The sequence below is a fragment of the Chrysemys picta genome, chromosome 4, assembly GCF_011386835.1.
Source record: "Chrysemys picta bellii isolate R12L10 chromosome 4, ASM1138683v2, whole genome shotgun sequence".
In the NCBI taxonomy this organism is placed as follows: domain Eukaryota; kingdom Metazoa; phylum Chordata; order Testudines; family Emydidae; genus Chrysemys; species Chrysemys picta.
In genome coordinates this window covers 69,556,270-69,578,673 of record NC_088794.1, presented here as the reverse complement: position 1 = coordinate 69,578,673, position 22,404 = coordinate 69,556,270, and the positions used below count along the sequence as shown (strand labels likewise).

The 22,404-nt window shown below is 39.1% G+C and overlaps 1 protein-coding gene across 10 annotated transcripts in view; it reads left to right on the top strand.

Moving 5' to 3' along the window:
• The window catches only part of GAS2 (growth arrest specific 2), a 166,387-nt gene that overhangs the window by 4,628 nt on the left and 139,355 nt on the right, over positions 1–22,404 (top strand). For 2 of the 10 annotated variants that reach the window (XM_065592554.1, XM_065592555.1), the window contains exon 1: positions 17,762–17,920. Coding sequence is in view for 1 of the 10 variants with exons in the window: in XM_042855406.2 (XP_042711340.1) it covers positions 17,824–17,920 (97 nt within the window). In the remaining 9 variants the exon portion in view is untranslated. Of the gene's footprint in view, positions 1–1,704; positions 1,848–17,692; positions 18,765–18,925; positions 18,945–22,404 lie in introns of those variants that run through there. The other 8 variants (XM_024103542.3, XM_008166267.4, XM_042855406.2 and 5 more) reach the window with 8 other exon arrangements.

The following is a 22,404-nucleotide window of genomic DNA, read 5'->3' as shown; positions in this document are numbered from 1 at the left end:
CTTAATCGATTAGTCTCATTAGAGTTGATATGGCAACCTCCATTTTTTCATGTTCTCTGTATCTGCCTATCTGTATCTCTTCCTACTGTATTTTCCACTGCATGCATTGATGAAGTGGGATTTAGCCGGCGAAAGCTTATGCTCAAATAAATTTGTTAGTCTCTAAGGTGCCACAAGTACACCTCGTTCTTTTACTGATACAGATTAACATGGCTACCACTCTGAAACCTGTATTAACACGATCTCTCTTGCAATAGGTGTTATGGTCACTAAAGTGAGCAATTTAAATGAATTCTAAACCCATGTATATTTTAATGAAGGATTTATTTTGGAGATTTGTATGCACCACAGTAGAAATAAATGAGAAATTTCTCTTCAGGAATTTCTCATAGGAAATCTCTGAGGGTTTCTGATCTTAGTCTTATTGGATGAAATGTACATGTTTATATAACATAAATGTGCCTGTAAATTTCACTTGAAAGAAATCAAATAATCACATTTGCAGCACCAGGAACTTAACAAAAACAGGCTGTGAACATATGACTGCACTGGACAAAGCCCTAAGAAATCTGGAACATTCCTGCATGTAAAGGGAAATGGATGGGATTTCTAACAGGCCTCTGTAGAGCTGATTGAAAAATGGAATTTCCAGCCTATGCAAAATTCTGGTATTTTAACATTTGATTTTGTCCCAAACTGGGATCAAAAGTCAAAATACTGACATTTTAAATTGAAATGAAACATTTGGACATTCCTGAAATGAAATATTTTGTTTCAGTTTGTTGATCCAAAACTAAACTTTTTTTTCCTGTCGGGTTTTTCATGTCCTGTTTTTTAATTCTGTGTCTGCCTGAGGTGTCATGGTGTTTCATGAGATTCCAGTTGCTAATTCCACCACAGGAAAGACTCCCATGCTGCAACATGGTGGATCAAACTCAGGGACAGATCATGGTGCATTATGGGAGATGTAGTCTGTTTGGATTTCACTAATATCAGGTGAGCACCAAGAAGAGCCCCCAAAACAATCAGTAGATGTTTAGCCATTCCACATGCTTTCCTCTGATGTTGTAAAATGAACTTGGAATCTGAATTATCAAAGCTAAGACAATTGTACTCCAAGAGATACCTGTGCAGGCTTCTTAGGCAAAGTTAGATGAAATGACAATACTTATACATTGCCATGTTAATTTCATGAGAGGATGCTGACAAAGAGGTGCCTTAGCTTGTTTGTTAGTATCCATGTATGGGTATTAATTTACAACAGGTCAGTTTGATAAAATTTGTCTTGACATCATGGGAAATCTATGGAGTTGGGGCTCATGTTGGTTTTCTAATAAAAATGGGTGCCCCCAAGCCAACTCTTTTTCCTGGTTACCATATCTCCTCAGAACCTCTAAAAGAACCTCACAACACAAACCCTAAAGCCACTAAAACTTTCTTACACACCTGCAGTGATAAGCACCTGTAACCTGAACCTCCTCCCAACTTCCAAACCCTTCTTTTGCACTAGTAGCAAGTGCAGCTGACTTGCCCCATCTCTCTAACCAAAACTCCTGCACTTTCCCTTACTATTAACCTTGAATCTCAACATGCCAACCTCCACCTCACACAAGTCCCTCCCAACCTGAACTATTGATTCCCAACGCCAAATTCTCCCCCCCCCCCAGGTTTGTAATAAGCTATTGTTATTTATTTGTGTTGCAGGAGCACCTAGAAGTCCCAAGGATGCCCCCCCCCTTTATGCTAGGCACTGTACATACATACTGAATGAAAAGACAGAACCTGATCCAAAGAGCTTGCAATCCAAGACTGAAGATAACAAATACAACAGATGAGAAGAGCACAAGGTAACACTGAGACAAGTTATGATTTGCGTAATAAGCAGTGACCCCAGCATGACAGCTATCTATCTATCCCTTTTCCACACTCTCCACTCAGAAAACTACCTTAATCTCCCATCCTCTGGTGCTAATATTATAAAAGGCATCCAGGTTTATCATTTTAGTATCTGGCTGCCCTAGCAGTATCTTTTGAGGCCTTGCACTATAAGTTTGAAGCCTATTGATCAGCCTGATATGTTGGTGTGATCCAATAATTAAATGCAGTGGAGCAGATGGAGAATTTTCTTTGGGTCAAGAAGAGCATAAGCTGCTTCCTGTCAAACTGGCTGTCTTTTCCATGTATACATTTTTTTCCCCCGGAGGACTTTTTAAGAGTTGGAAGCCTCCTTTCTACAGTCTGGCAGCTTCAATAATTGTCAGCATTGTGGATATTGTTACGTTTCATGTTGGGTAAAACATATAGGCTCAATACTTTGTTTAGGGAGAACAGGGAGCCACAAAAACATCCAAAAGAAAATCATCCAGATATAATACATGAGGTCTCTTTTTCTTTCTTTCTTTTTTTTCTTTTTTTTTTTTTTTGAGGGGAAAAGTGTGATAGTAGCATTTGTAAGGGAACCAAAGAACTTATTATCTCAATGCCCAGCCTTAAAAATACCTTTCACTATAATACCCTTATCCCCACTGCCTAGATTTACAACAAAGGGTCAGATTCTCAGATGGTGTAAATCAGTATAATTTCATTGACTTAATTGGAGCTATATCTGTTTTCACCACTTGGGAATATGGTTTCAAATCTGTTTTCTTTAAAGAAAAAAGTAGTATCATCTGGTTTAATATATCATCTGTTTGTGATATTTTGATCCATTGGTTGTATCTACAAGATTCTTTAAGAATGTATGTGTCTATAAGTTGTTTTTCCTGTTTCTTTTTGTTTTATTTCACGTGTGTATATATATATATATATATTAGATCTGATGTATTTGCCCATTTTTAGGGCCTAATTAAAGAGAGAGAGAGGTGTCAGAGAGCCAGGCACATTTGGGGTACTCTACTGCATGTCTATGTGTACATTTGTTGTAATTGCCTGCCCACAAGTGGTTGTTTTAGTTCTTATGTTAAATATTCATGCAAAAGCAGGCAGGATGGAGAACAGGCAAGACAGACATCCAGGCTTTTTATTTTTTTAAATAAAGATCCTTAATGTATTTTTGAAGTCAGATTTTAAACAGGAACGATCATCTGTGAGAGTGTTCAGCAGCCATAGTGTTAAACAGTATTAAGGAGAAAAGTTTCTCCTCTATAGTGGCTTTTGATAGATAGGATGTAGGGCCCTCCAGAGAGTAGTTGGATGAGAAGATGCTGTTGATTAAAGAACCAGAGGAGTAACAAGCCAACCAAACCCAGTTTTCAGTGACCCATACCAGCATGGTTTCACAACTCCTATATTTTGCTTAAGTTACTGTTAATGCTTTGTCTGAACCTGAGAATTCAAGCAAAAGATTCATATGAAACCTTGTGAAACTCATGAATTTCATCCCTTTTGTTATGAAGCCAATAAAACTCCTCAGGCAAGACTGGTCAGTTTGCAGCAAAACTGATCAAATTTGCCAGAGATCTGTAATCTGTTGTTCAATTCTGTTTCCTCTCAGTAGTCACATTTACTGTAAAGTGAGCATAATTTTTCCTCTAAAAATAAAAAAGAGGTATACTCTATTTGCCCACATACATAACACTACAAAATGGGAAAGGATGCAAAAGATTTGCATTTCTAAACACAAGATATTTGGGGGACACAGTGTCATGTCATCTGTTACTGTTTGATCAAAAGTTCCATAAACTTCTGGGCACTTGGCAAATTACTAAATTGCCAATAGTGTGTGGTCATCCTTCCTAGTGATTAGTGGACAATTATTTATAGACCTCTGACATGTCTCAACCAATTAGCTTTTGGCTATGAAGAGATTAAAACATCCCTCTGCCAGTCATCAAAAATGAATTGTTTACTGTTGTATTAAAGACAGACAAAACCAAAAGTCAGATTGGAACATCCTTGATATTTAGAGACATCTGCTTCTATGATCTAACTTCCTGGTCAGCCCCCTTTCTGAATAGTGGGCCAAACTAAAACTCTGATCTTTTGGGACATTTCGATAAGTATCCAAGCTTTGTTGCTTGGGTTCTTCTGTAGTTCTGATGTTATCAATGATGTTTGTAATATCACAGTTGTGTCATAGAGCTCAATTTATCCATGTTGGAGATGCAGACAGTGCATCTGAGGGGTTTTGGGTAAAGGTGGCTTTACACCACCTCTTTTGTTCTCCTGAGCCTGGGGATGGTCAGTTTGGCTCCTGCTGCAACTTGTAGATGCCTTAGGTTGCTGTAAGTCATACCAGCTTGTAAACAACTCCTGAAGAACAGTTACACCAGACAGAGGTAGCTGGTGTACAGCATGCAGTGGCCATGCATGCCTCTGGCAAGCCTCCTGTTCCAAGTGATGGTTCCCTCATGCCAGGAAAATCCTCAGTTGCTTATTTAGGGTAGCATTGCAACAAGGTCTGGCATATGGTTTGCGTGAGAAAACTCCAGATAACTTTTACAGCATTTTAGGCCACATTTATTCTGGGTGCCCAAACTGATACACGTTAAAGAGACCCTGGTTTTCAGAGGGTGAATGATCAGCACTTTCTGAAAACAAGTGTTCCGATAAGGTATTTCAAGTCAGACACCAAATTGAGCCATGCAAAATCACTAGTCACTCTTGAAAATCTTGATTTTAAATGGTAGGGCTATGGTATGTAAATGCAGTCAAGTGTGCCAGGTCTGAGTTAACTCCAGCATCTCACAGCTTTACTTTTGAACAATGAATTGTTTTGAGTAGTCTTAAAATGAAATTGTACAGTTAAGAAAAATACCTCTAAAAGTTTTCTCCAACTGGTAGTTTTCATGTGATTCAGTGACAAACAAAACTTTATCATTCACAAGGGTATAGGAAAGTTTTAAAAAAACATATTTTTCATGTTGGAGCCCATTATATTTTTAATGTATATAAAATTCAATGCAGGATAACCATGAATAAATCTATTTCTATATCTGTCTGGATTCTAATAACACATGCCACTCAAGTTTCAATCTCATGGTTGCCCTGATATTTCAGAACTTCTCATTGTCTGGATGGGTTAATATCTCAGTTACCTATTTAGTATATATGCATGTGCACGATGTATACACACATAGACACATGAATACACACACACTGGATAGAGATTTATTTTTTGTGCAATAAGTTTCTCAGTGTCTGTTGTTTCCATTTTCATGTCTCCAAAGCTTTTATGTGAATTCTTCCAGCACGTTTCTCATTATTCTCTCAACCTTTCCTCTGCTGGATGGCTGGGGTTTCCAGACATATAACCTGAAATGTCCTGGGAGAATTTACATAAAAACAATAAAGCCAAGGAAATGGAAACCACAGGATATATACATTTTTTCAATCTTTGCTAAGAAGATCATTGGTTCATATTTACAAAGGAATTCAATTTTCCATTGTGAAGCAAATGTGGGGGGAAAGGGATGGCAGAAATCATTAGGGCTGGCATTTGTCTCATTACTTAAGTGAGTATTCTGATTGTGAGGGTTGTATGCTAATCTCATTAATGATTAAAGGGTTTCACATGCATTATTCGCAGCACATTAAGAAGAATGTACTGTGAAAAATCATATAAATGGTTGTCTCAAGCAATATTAATGCATAGCTTGGAAGGTAGGGTTGGTCTGTCTCCCCTCCCCCACCTTTAAGGAAAGTTTAAGGTTTTTTTTTTATCATTTGCTAAATATAGTGGAGTGGTGTTTTTCTACTCTCTACATTGAGCATCTTCTGAAGTCAAATAGATTAAAAACTGATACAATCGTGCAGGGGGTAAGTAATGTGATATAGAGACTCTAGGTTTCCAGTTTGAGTTGAGCAGAGATTGGTAATAACCAAAAGTTGTTACTGTCCTATTGTTGTGTCCTCATGCTTATAACATTATTCTGGTGGACTCTGTCTGATACTCAAGGGACAGGTGTTCAGATCACAGAAACCACCACCATACTGGCACTTCCCAGATTGGGGAAGTTTTGTTTCTCTTTTTGTGTATATTACTTGATTTGATTTTTGTTGATAAAGATTCTCTCTGGCTGAAAGACCTGACTGTCTCTGGGGACATTTTGTTTCTACTCAAGCTTACAGGCCCCTTTCCACTTAGAGTTTTTACAAGTTTTGGTTTGGGGAGGGGTTTAGTAGAAGGATTCAGGCCCTATCAGAAAACTCTAATGCTCAAATTACATGGAGTGGGTTGATTCTAGACAAATTTTCCTGCTAATATGCAAGACAGGGGTGTCTTCTTTCTCACCTACTTGTTTGATTGGCTATTGAGGCATATTCTCAGATAATTTGAATTAACCAAGCTACTAAGGGTATGTCTACACTGAAGTTGGGAGCAAGCCTCCCAGCCCGGACAGACAGACTTGTACTAGCAGGGCTTGAGCTAGCATGCTAACAATAGCAGTGTAAACATTGTGGCTTCAGCTGCAGCTTTGGCCTTCAAGCCTAAAGGGTCAGTTGCACATGAGAGCATTAGCTGCATCCCGAATTGCAATGTTCACACTGCTGTTTTTAGAGTGCTAGCTTGAGCCCTGCTAGCATGAGTTTGCCTACCTGGCCTGGAGGCTGGCTCCCATCTGCAGTGAAGACATATCCTGAGGTAATATCCATTAGGATGTCTGTCATAAAGTAATATAGGTGGATGATATGCTTTTAATTTTGGTTTAATCAGTAAATTGCATACACTCCATAGTTTGGACCCTGCTCCTGTTTGATGATTTCTTGGGTTACAGAATTAAGTATCATAAACCAGAATTATTGCCCATAAACCTTCCCCCGGTATGCATTTGAATTTGACCCCAAAGAGGTTGAACTATGTAGTTGTCAAGAAATCTTTGAGAGTATCCAGCCTATTCTATCTGAACTATATGCAAATCACTCCCAGCATTCTTCAAGGCCTAATTAATTGTTCTGAGCTTCTGGTTTGCTAATGGGAAGAGTAAACCTTATCAAAGTTGAAGTCCTGCCCAGACTTTTTTTTTTTTTTTCAACATGTTTCAAACCTGTATTTTCCCTGAGCTACACAGGATGAGCCTGATTTTCCTCTTGCTTGCTCCATTTTTACTCTGGCATAAATCCATTGGCTTCAATTAAATGGTTCCTGATTTACAACAGCATAATTAAAGGAGGAGCAGGCCCAGGGCATTCTCAAGGTTTATCTAGAGAATTAAAAATGCTAGGTATTATAATTATTATCATCCCTCGGTGTTACATCATGGGAATTTTTTAAAACAACAAAACTAATAGTTTCACAACATACAAGATCTCTAAGCATAAAAAGAGGAAAGCTACTGTCTAAAATTTATCACTGATAAATCCTGACCATAACCAACTCAATAGGTTTGTGGAGTCAGTTTTGTTAAATCCTTCACAGAATTCCTGCATTTCAGATGCTCAGATGCACTCGTTTTCCTTTGAGCTTCCTTAAAATTCTCAAGTTCTCACAGTACCTAAACGTACTGTCTTCTGGTGGTCACTTATCCTGATGTCTTGCACTCCTAACGTGTTCTTGAGCTGCTCATTCAGACCTGTAGGGATCACTTCAAGTGCCCCCGTAATCACTGGGATCGTATTTATTCAAGTTTTCTATAACCATTCCACTTTGTGAAAGAGTTTTTCATACCTTGCTATCTTCTCTACTGGTTTTTATTTTATTGTTATTGTTGTTATTTATTTTATTAAGAAAGGCTCAGGTATAGTGGATCACCCTGCTCAATTTATTATTTTATCATTGGCCAGTAAGACTTAGCTTTACAGCCAGAATGGTAAGGCCAGAAATGTGAATCACCAGGCATGCCCAGCCAGACTGTTACATATTTTGCTATATACATTTTGTTTCTTCTCTTCAATTAGGAACAAAATTACAGGTTAACCCATACTTTCACACACATAATCTTTGGCACAGAGTTCAAAGGGTCCTTAACAAGTGTTTATTTCCTCTCTTAGGGCTTGTCTACACTCACAGTCTGCAGTGGCTGCAGCTAAGCGGAAGCACTTAGTGAAGACATTACCTATGCTGACAGAAGAGCTTCTTCTGTTGGTGTAGGTACTCCACCTCCCCAGGCCCAGAGGTAGCAATGTTGAGAGGAGAAGCCCTCCCATCGGCGTAGCACTGTGTGCACTGGGCCCTGGGGTTAAGTTGGTATAACTACCTCGATTAGTTATACTGACATAAGTTTGTTGTATAGACCAGGGCTTACTCTCACCTACATTATCTCAGACTTTCCTTCTTTATGAAGCACTGGGCTATTATACACAGAATGCCTCAAATTCTGCTACCTTTCAGGTCCTGTCTTTTGTCCAGAGATCCTCAAATTCTCTGGTAGCATAGAAATGTACTATACAAGGAGCATTTGAAGACTGTTTACTTATTTTTGTAATGACAGCACTATTAGAATTCATCCAACTTACACAGATATCTGGTCTGAATATCAGTAAAGAGCAAATCCACTTGGGTCCCAGTGATTTTCACCTATTCACAGTATGAAATTATGCACAGGGTTCTTATTCAAACTGGTAGGGTAATTATTAATTTGATTATTTTTAGAAACTCTTTGTCATGGTGTCTTGACCCATGACAAATAAAAAATGTGCAACATACTAAATTAAAGGGTTGCCCTGTCTTATTTTCAAGTATGCCTACAATATTTACAAAGGGTAAAGCTCTGGCTTACTATCTATGGCTTTCTCTTCTCATTGTTAGTTTTGAGCGTCTGGTTTTTCGGTTGGTCTGAAATTTGAGCTTTTCATAGTCTCTCAATGTGCTTCAGCAACATGTGTCATTAATGAAGTGAATTGGGTAACTAGTCTCACCACTGTTTGTAATTCAGCCTATGACAAGCCCCAGGAAAGCAAGAAAGGCTCAGCCAGCTCTAATTAGGAAAACATGCCTAAGGCACAGTCTGTAGTATAAACAGAGACAGGACAAATCACTCACTAGAAGAAAACCAAAAGTGAGCATTTGGCAAAGATGTTGTGCATTCATACCAAACAAGAAACCTGCTGAACAAAACAATCCCCACACATGGACATCAGAATGACTCACTGTCACAAGAATAAAGAACCATTGCCAGTGAGGGGGAATACAAAGAGGCACTAGAAGGAAAGATCCTACAGGGTGCTTAAATATATTTAATCAGAATAATGATTTCTAAGATTAAAAAATAAAAACCGAATCAACAGTACCAAAAGTATATTATTGTGCTTATTGTGAATATAATAACAATAATTAATAATGGGATGGCTTTAATCAGCAGCTACATATGCATTTGTCTAGGGCAGTGGATTTCAACCTGTGGGCTGTGGAACTCTGGGGGTCCACACAGTCTATGTCTAAGATTTCCAAAGGGGTCTGCACCTCCATTTGAAAAATTTTCGGGGTCCACAAATGAAAAAAGGTTGAAAACCACTGGTCTAGAATGTCACATTTCAGGGAATAGTGCAATAAATCTAGGGGAGTTCCACCAAAGGAAGCCATTTTAATAACACATCCATTGTGTTCTAGAAGATCATCATTAAAGAGGGGATTGTGGAATGTGGCAAATTCCTCACAACAAGGGGGATGCTGGAAGAAAGTAAAAGAGATAAATCAAAATAGATACTATTTACCAGCTCTATCTGAGGATCTCAAAGTATTTCATAAATACTACTTGGTAAGCCTCAAACAAGCCTGTGAAGTTGGTACAGTAAGCATTTTATAGATTGGGATGCTGAGGCAAGTGGAAGATCAATTAAAATGACTTTCCCAAGATCACACATGAGTTTTCTGTTTGGTTAAGACAGCAAGTGGCTGTCAGAGCCAGGATTATTCCCAAGTTTCCTGACTTTCCTGTTCTAACCACAGCATACTATCCCATATATGGACAGAGGGACAAAAGGAAGAAAGAGAGATAGAAGACCTAGGGAAGAGACAAAGCAATAAATGAGGGAAGAAGACTATAATTAATAAATAATTAATAATAATGCATGGCTATTATATCATGATTTTCATTCATAAATGTCAAACTCCTTTACAAAAGATGGTTAGTATGACAATGCATATTTTACAGCTAGGGCAACTGAAACAAGGGTGAAGTGACTTGTTCAAAGTCACACAACAGATCAGTGGCCAGCTGGGAATGGGAGTCATTTATGTTCATGAAATGAGCTGGAGAACCACCTATTTCATGTGACAATGTAACAGGGTACACACTGAGTGATGTTCTTTCCATTCAGAATGTTTTGAGTGATGCCTCTTTAATAGAAGAATGGAAAGGGTTGTTGGAACCAGAGCCTTCCCTGAGGTTTAGGAATGACTCTTTGAACTGAACAGTTGGAGAAAGAAGGAGAAGCCGGGGGGGGGGGGGTGAGGGATGGGGGAGGTAAAACTGATGGCAGCAATTTGTCTTTGAGGAGAAGACCAGGAATAGCTAGAGGAAAAATGAATAAAAAGCAGTGTAAAGTGTACCTGGAGAGCAGCATAAAGGTGATGAGAGTGTGGTCAAGAAAAGAAAAAAGGTAGAACAAAAGCAACAGAAAGAAAGTGAGGACAAAGAAAATAGTAGAGAAAGAAAGAGAAACAGACCTACCTGAAATGATAAATGTGCTCCTAATTCTCCTCATACTGCATTAAGGGACTTATTTTGCCTCTGCCTCCATGGCCATAGAAGCCTGGCAGTGAAATGTCACAATTCTGCTGTGCAAAAGGGGCAGGGAAGTAGGGGAACTATACATACATAGTGGGTGTGCACTACCTCAGATGGCGTGGAACTCTCTTCCAGGAACTCCCCGCATGGCAGTGTGAAAAGATCAAGGTTCCACAACCAGTTTGCAGCTTAGAGGGAAGACACATCCCCATCCCTTCCACATATGCCCAACACATCCATGTGAGATCCCTGGGGTCTGCTCGGCTTAGCATTTGCTCCTAAAGGTATAAGAAGGGTTTGAATTGCTGATGGCCTGTTTAAATAAATATACTTGTTTATTTTTACCCCACTGAGTAAAGTCTTATAAATATAGTAAAATACAAGGTGTCAGTAGCAATATGGAGGTGCTTAGGTTGTGACGACTCAGTGATGAATCCACAGCTTCCAGAATGGAGATTCTTAATCATCCATGCTTAGTTATGGCTCTTCCAGATTTGGGGCAGTGGCCTATAATTTAGCTCAGAATGTTTATGCTGATGAAAGGGTCACAAACTACAGGAAATAATCTAAAAATTAAAGCCTAATGCCGTTTTCACTCATGTTAATGGGATTTTTTACCACTTATGTCATTAGAGGCAGGATTGGGTCCTAGATTACTATATATAGGGAAACTCAGCAAGAACTCTGCGCTGGTTAGGCCTCAACTGGAGTATTGTGTGCAGTTCTGGGCACCTCATTTCAAGAAAGATGTGGAGAAATTGGAGAGGGTCCAGAGAAGAGCAACAAGAATGATTAAAGGTCTTGAGAACAAGACCTATGAAGGAAGGCTGAAAAAATTGGGTTTGTTTAGTTTGGAAAAGAGAAGACTGAGAGGGGACATGATAGCAATTTTCTGGTATCTAAAAGGATGTCATAAGGAGGAGGGAGAAAACTTGTTCACCTTAGCCTCTAAGGATAGAACAAGAAGCAATGGGCTTAAACTGCAACAAGGGAGGTTTAGGTTGGACATTAGGAAAAAGTTTTCCTAACTGTCAGGGTGGTTAAACACTGGAATAAAATGCTTAGGGAGGTTGTGGAATCTTCATCTCTGGCGATATTTAAGAGTAGGTTAGATAAATGTCTATCAGGGATGGTCTAGACAGTATTTGGTCCTGCCATGAGGGCAGGGGACTGGACTCGATGACCTCTACAGGTCCCTTCCAGTCCTAGAATCTATGAAACTATGAAAAACAATTCCACATAAGAGCTCGTAAACACATGAAATATGTTACTGGGAAAGAAATTGGAGGAAAGAGTTATTAATGAGTTTAAGAGAAACCTAAATTTGTGTCTGAAGAAAGAAAGAATTGAAAAGTAAAGCGAAAAAGCAGGAAGATGGAATTATGACCAATCAAAAGAGAGCAGGTGGTCAGGCAGAATGGGCTGTAAATCGATTACCTGTTCTTAAAAATTTGCATTCTTTTTGAACAATTCATTGTTTTACGGTTATCCTTGTTCTGGAACAATTGCTTACTTTTTAAAAAGCAGAGATCTACATGTGGATTATTTGTATAACATGATAGTGAAATGTGCTCCATGGCACAGCATCTCTCAGTTAACTCCTGTGGAAAACTAGCTCATCATTCCTTTCTAATCAGTCACAGTACAACAAATTTCTTAGTTACAAATCATGTGATTAGCATTACAGGGGAAAATGTTATTATTTTCAACCTAAAGTATTTCATTGGCTCTGTGATGGAATTTAACATCAAGAATAGATCTTCTGTGTTTCAATGTGTTCATAACTTTCAGTGTAGTTAACTAAGAAAGTCCTGTTTAATGGATAATATTCTCAGACAGAAAGTACTTTCTTAAAAATCATTAGTCTATAGAGTCTATTTTGACTTCAGTCCATGTAAGTAACTCCCATAGTATCAATGCAATGCTTGAATATGAAAAGTGAAGAGGACCCAAAAGAATACTTGTAATAGGGCCATTTATGGGTAGAGGAATCCAGAAGACCCTGTTCCAGGGAGTTGGATTGGACAAAGGCCCAGGAAATGGCCTGATAGCAATGAGAGGAAGCAGTCTCAGGGAATTAAGATTTGGATGGGGGAAGAATCCCAGGACACTGTTCCTTTAAGGGCCTGGGATGAGGAACCCTGCTGAGGGTGAAGCAGGGCTTTCCTCTCTTCCAGCTGATCAGGAGGAGCTCTCTGAAGGAAGGCAGTATATAAACTGCCTTCTCCCTCAGAATGGGGGAGATGCTGAAAGAGAAAGAAGCTAGGGCCAAGTGTCAGCTAGAAAGGGCTAAGACTGATGGCTTTGGGTGGAGTAGAGTGAGGAGGTGGAAGAGCTCTGTGTTTGGCAGAAAAACCAGGACTAAGTATGAACTTTTGTATCATGGTTATGGCCTTTATTTTGGGACTCTCTGAGGAGTGTTTGAGCAATCTGTTATTAAGGACTTTGAGGGCTGTTTGAATCTTACTAAACTAGACCTAGGTGGAGTTGCTGTTAAACACAAGAGTGATGTTGTGGTGTGCTTAAGGGGCCTGAAGAGGGAGCTAGGAGGAGCAGGGTGCCTTCAAAGTGACCCCTGGTCATGAAGGGTGCTCAGTAAATGACTACCCTGCCACAATACAGGATAAGAAAATTATATTTCTATAAAGAACAGTGGTTTGAGAACATACTAAAATGAAAAAAAAATACAAACCCAGTCATACCTTAAAAACCCATCAAAAGTCATATTATACCCTCTAAGTAACTAAACAACATGGCTGTTGAACTCTTGTCCTCCTGTTACCTCCCCCTCTCCCTGTTGCTTTTTGTGTCCATAGTGGATAGATTCTGTCACCCTTAGTTATGTTGAGTAGTACTTCACTGTAATAAGCAGCCCCACTGAGTTTATTGGGGATGCTGGTGGAATAAATTGCTACTCAGTGTGAGTAAGAGTGGCAGAATCTGACCTTTAGATTATAACATTTTATGAGCAGGAACAGTGTCTTCTATATGTTTTGTGAAGCACCTAGCAAGCTAGTAAGCATGTTAAAAAACAACAGTAGTAATCTGTGCAGATAAGAGTTTTCTTATTGTTGAATGGTTGCAAGAGCTATGGTACCTTAAATTATTTTGAGCCAATTCTAGAAGTGATAATGTCATAGATTACTGTGGTAAGTATCCATTTTCCACCATCCTGGAATGTTGTACATATCTAGCCAGACACAGATCATCAGTCTCCTTTCTGTATTGGGGAGGTTACGTAAGAGCATCAACATGAGTAGTGATGCCTTAATGAATACACCAAGTCTATGATAAAGATGAACCAATTTATTATTGTTGAGATTTGTAATTGTCAACACAATGTCATTTGGTATTTTTGCTCAGACTGTGTTCTATAGCAATGAATTCACAATTGTGACAGATAGCAATTTTGTGAAAGTTTTTGAAGTAGTTATAAATGATGTGTAAACTATACTTATAGAAAGTGTTTGTGGTAAAGCAAGTTTACACAATAAGAGGTAAATCATATTTCCTTATAGTGTCAAAATTGTCTGTAGATGTTATTCATAAAAATGTAAATTTTAGTGCAGAATTGATAAATGCTTATGAAATCAACATGTGCAATGGGTTTATAAAGACAATGTTAACTTCTGGCGTGCCTAATTTTGCTGACAGTTGAAATGATGAATCCAGTTGTTACTTTCAATGTGTGACTGAATTCTTTTGAAAGTTTGCCCATTTTCAAAATATTTATGTCTCTTCTTCAAGCTGCCAAATACAGAGATGACACATACTACCCTCGATCTGTTCATTCCTCTACTCTATTTAATGAAGATATAAAAATGCTGAATTCCCATATGACCAGATGGGACCTCCTGCATGACACAGGCCATAGAACTTCACCTAACAATTCCTGCATCAAGATAAATATTGTAACCTCTGATTGAGATAAAGCTTTTATTTTAGAGGGAAAAAATACAATTTTGATTTAAAGACTCCAAGTGATGGAAAATGTATCACAGTCTTTGGTAACTTATTAATTACCCTCCCACACTTCAAATTTGTATCTTATTTCCAGTTTGAACTTTGTTGACTCCAACTTCCAGCCATTAGAGCCTTTAGTATAGATATCTTCTCCGGGTGTAGATAATTATAGATCATGATCACGTAATCTCTTAACCTTAGCCATAAGTTTAATAGTTGGAACTACTTTAGAAGCATATAAGGCATGTCTTCTAGACCACAAATCATTTGTATAACTCTTCTCTGAAACTTTTCCAATTTTTCAACATCCTCTTAAAAATGTGGACAACAGAACTGGACCCAATATTCAAGTGGTGGTCTCACCAATACCATACTCAAAGGTAATGTCACCCTTCCTGTTCTTAAAGTTATGTGAATGGCCATGTATGGTACATATTGTCCTAAATGTGGTGGTAATTTTGACACAGAATAGCAATAATTGAAATTGAGTGTGCATTGACTAAGACTTTATGCGGAATCATAGCATTCCCTCACAAGCCACTTTCTCCTCAGGCCTCCCCAAGCCCTGTTCACTCTGCTTACTACCCCCTCCCTATAGTTGCCCCTCCCCTCGATGCCCACTCATCCCCCAGGGTCCTTTGGTGGTGGTCTGTGTCTGGATGTTACCAGAATGAGTGCATATAGTTGAATGTTTTGTGGGACTATGGTTGTTCAGCTAGAAGGACCCAAGGAAACGTGAAGAAAACAGGACAAAATTTCAAAAGGGGAGTATTTTTATGGTTTCCTCTGCAAAAGTTAACAAGTTAACATAAACTTACACAGAAAATTCAATGATTCTTTGATAAGCTACTGTGTTTAATTTAGACACTAAATTCAGTTATTAAAGTAAGAAACAGATTTTAGTCCTGACCTTTAAGTGCAAATCTCAATGCACTCATAATTGTGGTGTCACTACCGATGGTTCCAAAGTATATGTATAATGTTGATTTCAGATGCATGCTTGGTAGTTTGTTCCAACCAGTCCTTCTTGGATAGGGTTTAAATTGTACAGGTGTTGTGGATTTTAACTGTTGTACAGTATCTTGCATATTCCCCTTCTAGCATTTGAAAATTCTTTTCCAAGTGATGATGAGTAATCATAGCAACTAAAACAATAAAAGTATAAAAAAGATTAAATATAGTCAAAACTCTATGAGAATGAATCATCCTTTATTACCAACCAGGGGTGCTGGAACAATTTTTATAGTGGGGGTGCTGATCATGGAAACCATGTATTTGGTGTTAGTTATTACTACTTCAAGCCAGGGAGTGCAGCAGCACCCCTAGTTCCAGGACCAGTGCTACCAGTTGCAGATCTTGGAATGTTTGGTATACATTCTCCATATGAAGGAGGTGTCCACATCTCATTCTGGCTAGAAAGCCTTTGCACTACCTTTTTGAACCTTCCCATAGTCATGTATACAAATGTGCATTTGACTTTTTAATCATTTAAAATCTGGAGTAGGCTCAGAGCTTGAGTCCATGTGTAGGATTTCTCCTGAATATAGTAGGAAGTCATGTGCTTTGAGGATAGTGCAGGCATGGAAGACTCAGCTAGATACACAGAACATTTTCTAAATGGAATGTTTTTAAAGTTTTCTATTAGATGACAGCAGGTCATTCATCAATACAGTGGTACTGGAAAGTTCCTTCTCAGCTCAAGATGGTTTTTAAGACTGAATTGATATGGAATATAAATGTTGCTCATTATTCTTTAAAAGATTGTTTCTCAAGGACACATGAAGTCTTTAACTTCACTTTATTTGTCGTCAGATTTTTATTTTAATTCAGTATTTGTTCTGTTAGTCTTTTCCTGGGCATAACAATGTGGAGTTGTGAGGGCTATGCACAGTTTTGGAGCTTTCCAGGATCTTGGACTAAACAAAGAAGAGTGCCCCCAGAACATCAATCCCAAGTTTTAAACTGTAAATGCTGAGCAAGGACTTGAGGAGTTAATGATGTGCAGATACTTACACAATGGAAAAACGTCATCGTAGTTATGTACTTCACTATGGAGTCTCAATGACTTGATGAAAAAAAAACCCCATCTGAGCAGGTAATAGCCAATCAAACCAGCCAGGTTTAGAATAGCCAGTCAGGATACATTAATTTACATAAAGCCTCTACTTACTGATCAGCTGATTGGTTAATAATCAGAGTGCAGTAATTTGCTGACATAGGGTATTGAGAAATAACCATGCATTAATTATGCAAATCAGATTTGCCAGCTGATCAGAGTGAAAAAAAAATGCATTACTGAGAAATAAGGGTCAGTATGAGCTGCATCTCTCCACTCTGATTGGTTAAGACAATTCCATTTCAGTATAGTGGTTCATAGGGGGTAGAGCTATTAAGTAGCATTATAAAAGAAAAATAATTGTGTGCTGTTCATCTGGGGCTTTCTTATGGACAGCGATAACATGATGCCATTAGGAAACTCAACAAGACAATAATATCCATCCATTCACAAGGAGAAGCAGAAGTTTGAACATCTGTTTCCCTCTATTGAATTCATGAAAGGGCTTCTCTGCACATACAAAAAAATGGACTAATAAACAACAGTTGGGGAACATTATCTCTGTCGTTTACCATAACATTGAAATATACCGAATGCAATAAAAGTGGGGTGGGTATTTAAACAGCTTTCCAAACAAAACACCTCACCAATTAGTAGATCTTTTAGAAGTGTAACATTGAGTTATTAATGTATGTATCTTAATTTAAAATATATTATAGAAGAGTATGAAATCTTGTGGGAAAACGTGTAATTAAAGCTCATTATCAAAGACACAATGCCCACAAGATACAAAGCTGAAATTATGTCACCTTGGGCAGCAAAATCAAACGGTTTATAATATAAAATGGTGCTAGTAAGTGCTAAAAAAAAAAATCCCACCCAGCAATTTTTTTGGGGGGGAAGTTTAAGCTTAAAATATGGGATCTTCCTGCACCCCCCACCATAGTTTTGGAAGGGGAATAATAATAAAAGGAACTTTGGACCTACGCGCCAAGTTCCTGCCAAGGGCTTGTAATACAATATCTCAGAGTTTCAAGGGTAATTCAGTGTCAATTGCGCTTGCAGTGCCCCAGAAAAAGTAAGCATTTAACTTCCGTTCAGTCTATGTGGACTGATGAAATGTAGGAAATCTGTTTCTGGAGGGGGGGAAAAGAGAGAGGTTTCCCAAAGAGAGCACCAAGTGGAGCGATCAGAAGTATGAAGAGTGGCAGTGCTGCTGCTGCTGGTGTGCTCAGGCTGGGAGAACGGGACGGGCTGCAGGAGGAGAAGGGCTTTGTGGCATTGCAAGAAGAAAGTGAGTGAGATTTCTTCCAAGCAAGCGCTTAAGGAGTGTGGGGTGAGGCGTGCTGGCCACTAAGTAATGGCTAACGCGGGGAGAGAGCTCTGCTAACTGCTACTGCAGTTAGTGCAGGCATTTGGTTGCATGTACAGAAGTCAGCGCCCGGGCTCCTTTAAAATGTGTTTGATTTGGTTGTTTGTTTCATGGTTGCATTTGAATTGAGAGAGAGGGGGGTCGGGAGATTTAAGCAAGAAAACGATTATTTCCCTTTAGCCTGTCACCTTAGAGTGGGGTTTCTTTTGTTTTCTTCCTCTTATCTTGAAATTGCAAGAAATCTCACCTCCAACGAGTTGATTAATGGATACAGCAGGGGAAACTGCTTAGAGCGCTGCAGCAGAAAGATAGGCAAGGGACGGGGAGCGCTGGGCTAGGAAGTTTGCAAATTGCAATCGGTGCGCTCCTGCACAGGTAAAAATCTTTCGTTTGCCTACTAATTGGGGAAGCAGTTCCCCCCGGGACGGTCCGGAGTTTGAAAGTCTCACGGCGGCAAAGTGGCGGCGGGGGGAAAGCAACGTTAATGATTTGAGAATCATTATTTCCAGTTCAGGAGCCTGCCAGCGTGCAGCCTCTCCGCGCGACTAACACGAACGCTTTTGAATGCAGATAAACCTTCCATGAATGTTTGCATTGTCTCTCCTTTAATGAGACGGAGTTGGGAAGCTGAGTTACACACACCCACGGCAAAGCCATCAGTCCGGGTTTATGTGCATGGGCCCCGAAGGGAGCAAACTAATACTAACCACCCAGAATAGTATGGATCAGACGGTGAGCTGCTCACTTACTAGAGTTCGGGCTAGGGGTGAGTGCTTGGCAACAAAATATTCAGAATGATCCCAGGAGGAGAATATTTTTGCCTTAATTGCATTGCATGAAAGTCTTGTAAATGTCTAGCGCACCATTCGGGACCCTTCTCTGTTTTGTGTCTGCTCTTACCCCGTTCACCAGCCCTCGAGTACTATGGCTGGAAGAAGAGGGAAAGGTAGGTTGTTTATATATGACAGCACTGTCCAGTGGAAATATGATCAATCTGCATCAAACGCAGGAGCAAGTGTTTGGTGGGCGGCTGGCAAACTATCGTGCCATCACTCTGCCCCCAGAGCTGGGCCACTGGAATTAGGGCAATCTTAACACCCCCAAAGGACTGGCAGGACAGCTAATTTTTTCTAAACCGAGCTCTTTTCCTTTGCCTTCTTTCTCACGCAATAGACACAACCAGCAGAAGGGCGGGCAGGCTTTGCCTTTTAGGCTGGGATCTTCTGGTTGCGCCACAGATTCATCTTGTTTTTAGAAAGGATCCATTCCTGTTCGAGGAATGCTCTCTCCTTATTGCAGCCATGCGGAGCAGCAGGGCGATCGCCTAGCAGCATGGCTTGCTCCGCCTGCGTGTGAAAGGTAAAGGAACTGAGAGCATTCTTTGCTAATATCTGGGGCAGACGCATTGCAGCCTTCCTCCCGGCCAGCTCCGGAGCACGTCTGACATTTCTTTGAAATTGCGCGGGGGGGGGGAGAAGGTACTTTTATTTCAGTCTCCACGCACATTAAAGCTTGGATTGTTTCTTCGCTGCCGAGCCGAGGCTGTGCCAAGTGTAATGTTTTTGTGATGTGGATTGTGATTTAATAGGAAATTAGCTGACATTCCTAAATTCATTTCATATGGTACAATAGGCCATCTGATGAGAATTACATTGTGGAACCCAGGTTGGAACCTCAGCCAAACCGTGATGAAGGAGGTGAGGCGGTGTGGAACTAGCATTGCTTCCAGCCACCCAGCTGTTACTGACTTTCAGTGGGACCTAGGCCCCTGAATCATTTAGGGGCTTTTGAAAAAAATACCTATGTTCTTATTATAATTTGATCAGAAAGGAGACAGGCTTAACATTAGGGCCACCTGTCCTGCTCCCATATTAGTCATTTTAAGCTTGGCCATTGATTTCATGGGAGCAGGAGCAGGCCTAGCAACATTTAAAAATTAAATTAAGAATTAAATGCAAAGTCATAGGAGCTGGTGATTATTGGTAACAAACCCACATTATTCTGCACAAATCGGCAGGCATTTAAAAAATAATTAAACTCATCAGGCAAACATCTATTAAAATTTGCTCTCTGTAATACATATTAGCACTTCTTTAGCTAATGGAGAGTAAGATTTAGATTTGACCTTTCTGTACAGATTTTTTTAACTATCATTTTGATTAGGCAAGTAGAAAAATGAGGAGTAAGGGCTAGACCCTGCAGTCCTGCAAGTCAACTATCAAGATTTTTGCCTGCCTTAGGATCATTACCTAGAACATATCATTTTATGACAAAGTTAATATCAGACATTCCTAAAGCTTTGTTATTATGTGTGTGAGAGAGACAAATGACATTCCTGCTTTCCTTTTGGTGGAACAGACATTTAGCAAGACAGCAACATTGTCTCTGGTAAAAACAGTCTTTAAAATTCCTAGGCTTTCGGTAACCTAGAAAGATATATATATATATTTTAAGTTAATTTGTTGCTGGCTTCCAACCCGGGGTCTTATAAGTTCAAAATATCAATATACAATCCTGTGCCAGGTTCCAGATACACATTTTAAGTACAGTGCACATTTGTATCCTGTATGTTCATAACACAAGGGACAAAAGCTTTTTGTGAATCAGAGTTTACTTTATCAGTCTAGATCACATTTTGATGTAAGCCCTTAAAAATTCTAATTGATTAATGAGTTTCAGATGGTGGTTCCCCTCTATTCCCCCTCCTTTTTAACATGTACAGTATACTCCAAGCTAATCTGGGAGAGCACCAGAAACACTGGGCTAAATTAGTTTTGTATAAGGATAATAAAGGAACTAGAAAAAATGAATTTATTACAAAAATATAATTTTGCTTTCTGCATCTGTGCAAATAGGTTCTATCCTATTCATTGATGTAGTTAGAAAAGACAATTAAAATTAGTGTTGTAACCATCTTGGTCCCAGGATATTAGGAGGCAAGGTGAGTGAGGTCCCATAAAAGATACTACTTCACCCACCTTGTCTCTCTAATTAAAATTAGAGATGTGTACTTAAAATAATGTAGGTAAGAGTGACATCTAATTTCTTATAGAAGGTAAAATTCTTTAAGGGTCCAGTAAGAATAATCTGTCATGGCAGCAAAATCAGAATTGGATAAGTATAGTCTCTATTATTTCATAAGAGTTAAAGGGTACAAGGAGAGCAATTATTGCGGTACTCTATAGTAAGTCAGAGCATCTTAGAAGTCAGAGATGACAAGACCGATTAGATCATATATAGTCTATCCTTGCCAACATCTGATTGTTATCTATATTTTATTTAGTGCCATTTTTAGTCCAGTTTTAAGTGTCTCAAGTGATGGAATTTCCCCTACTTCCCTTGGGAGATTATTCTACTATCTAGCAGATCTCGCTACTGGGAAGAATTTCTAGACACTAAGGAAAACAATTACATAAATTGTTGTTTACCTCTGTGGCTCTCGGGAAGATCTTAATCAATGTATATATTAGGAACAAAACAAAAGATTATTTCAAATGCAGTATTTAGTCTGTAGACTAATCTCATACATATTCGGAGTCTGCAGGACCATAAGTACTGGGCAAAGGACAACTTGTAGTTTTGTTTTTAATAATATTAGTAAGATCAACTTCAAATGTGGATGTTTAGATTTCACCTGCATATTTTATGCTCAAAATCATTGTGTATGCAAAACCTGTATTTGTTCTCCTGAAAGCAATGATTGCATGCAAGAGACCCCATTTGTGTGCAGGTTCATGTTTGCTTACACAAATACACAAACAGACTTTGTGTTTGCAATTTATGTGCCCTAATGATGAAAATTTGATCTATTAAAATCTCTAATTTTTAATATCCACTTTTGCTAACACCCCAAATATGTAGTTATTTGCATATGCTTATTTCAAAATGAGTGAACCAATGCGCCAAACAACACTCTGAAATTCTGCTAAAGGGCCAGAATTTTGTTCTTTTCCATCCCCTTCTTGATGTGATTAGAACTAACAGGGAGATCCAGCAGAGATCCATGCCAGATACTCATGAGCTCTGCTTTGGCTTTTGATCCTCAGTTCTTCTCCCTTTCCAAAATGACTGCTATCCAATACCATTACCTTCTCTCCAAGTCAGCAGGAGATTGAGAGAGGGACATCAGCTGCAACTGCAGACAAAGGCAGTGTATACTGCTTCTGTGTAGCATTAGACTGCAGTCCCTGTGGTGAAAGCACTGGCTACTCACTTCCAAGATGTTTTCCCACTGTTACCAGTGACTGTGAAGCTACTGCTGAGTTGTGTATCATGTGAACCTTTTACTTTGTAGTATAGTTTGCTGCTTCTGCAACTAGTAGGCTTTCCAAACTCTCATCTCACAAAGGAGGAAATTTGGTTCACTAGCATAAACCCTGAGTATTTGTGTCCTATGCATGAAATTC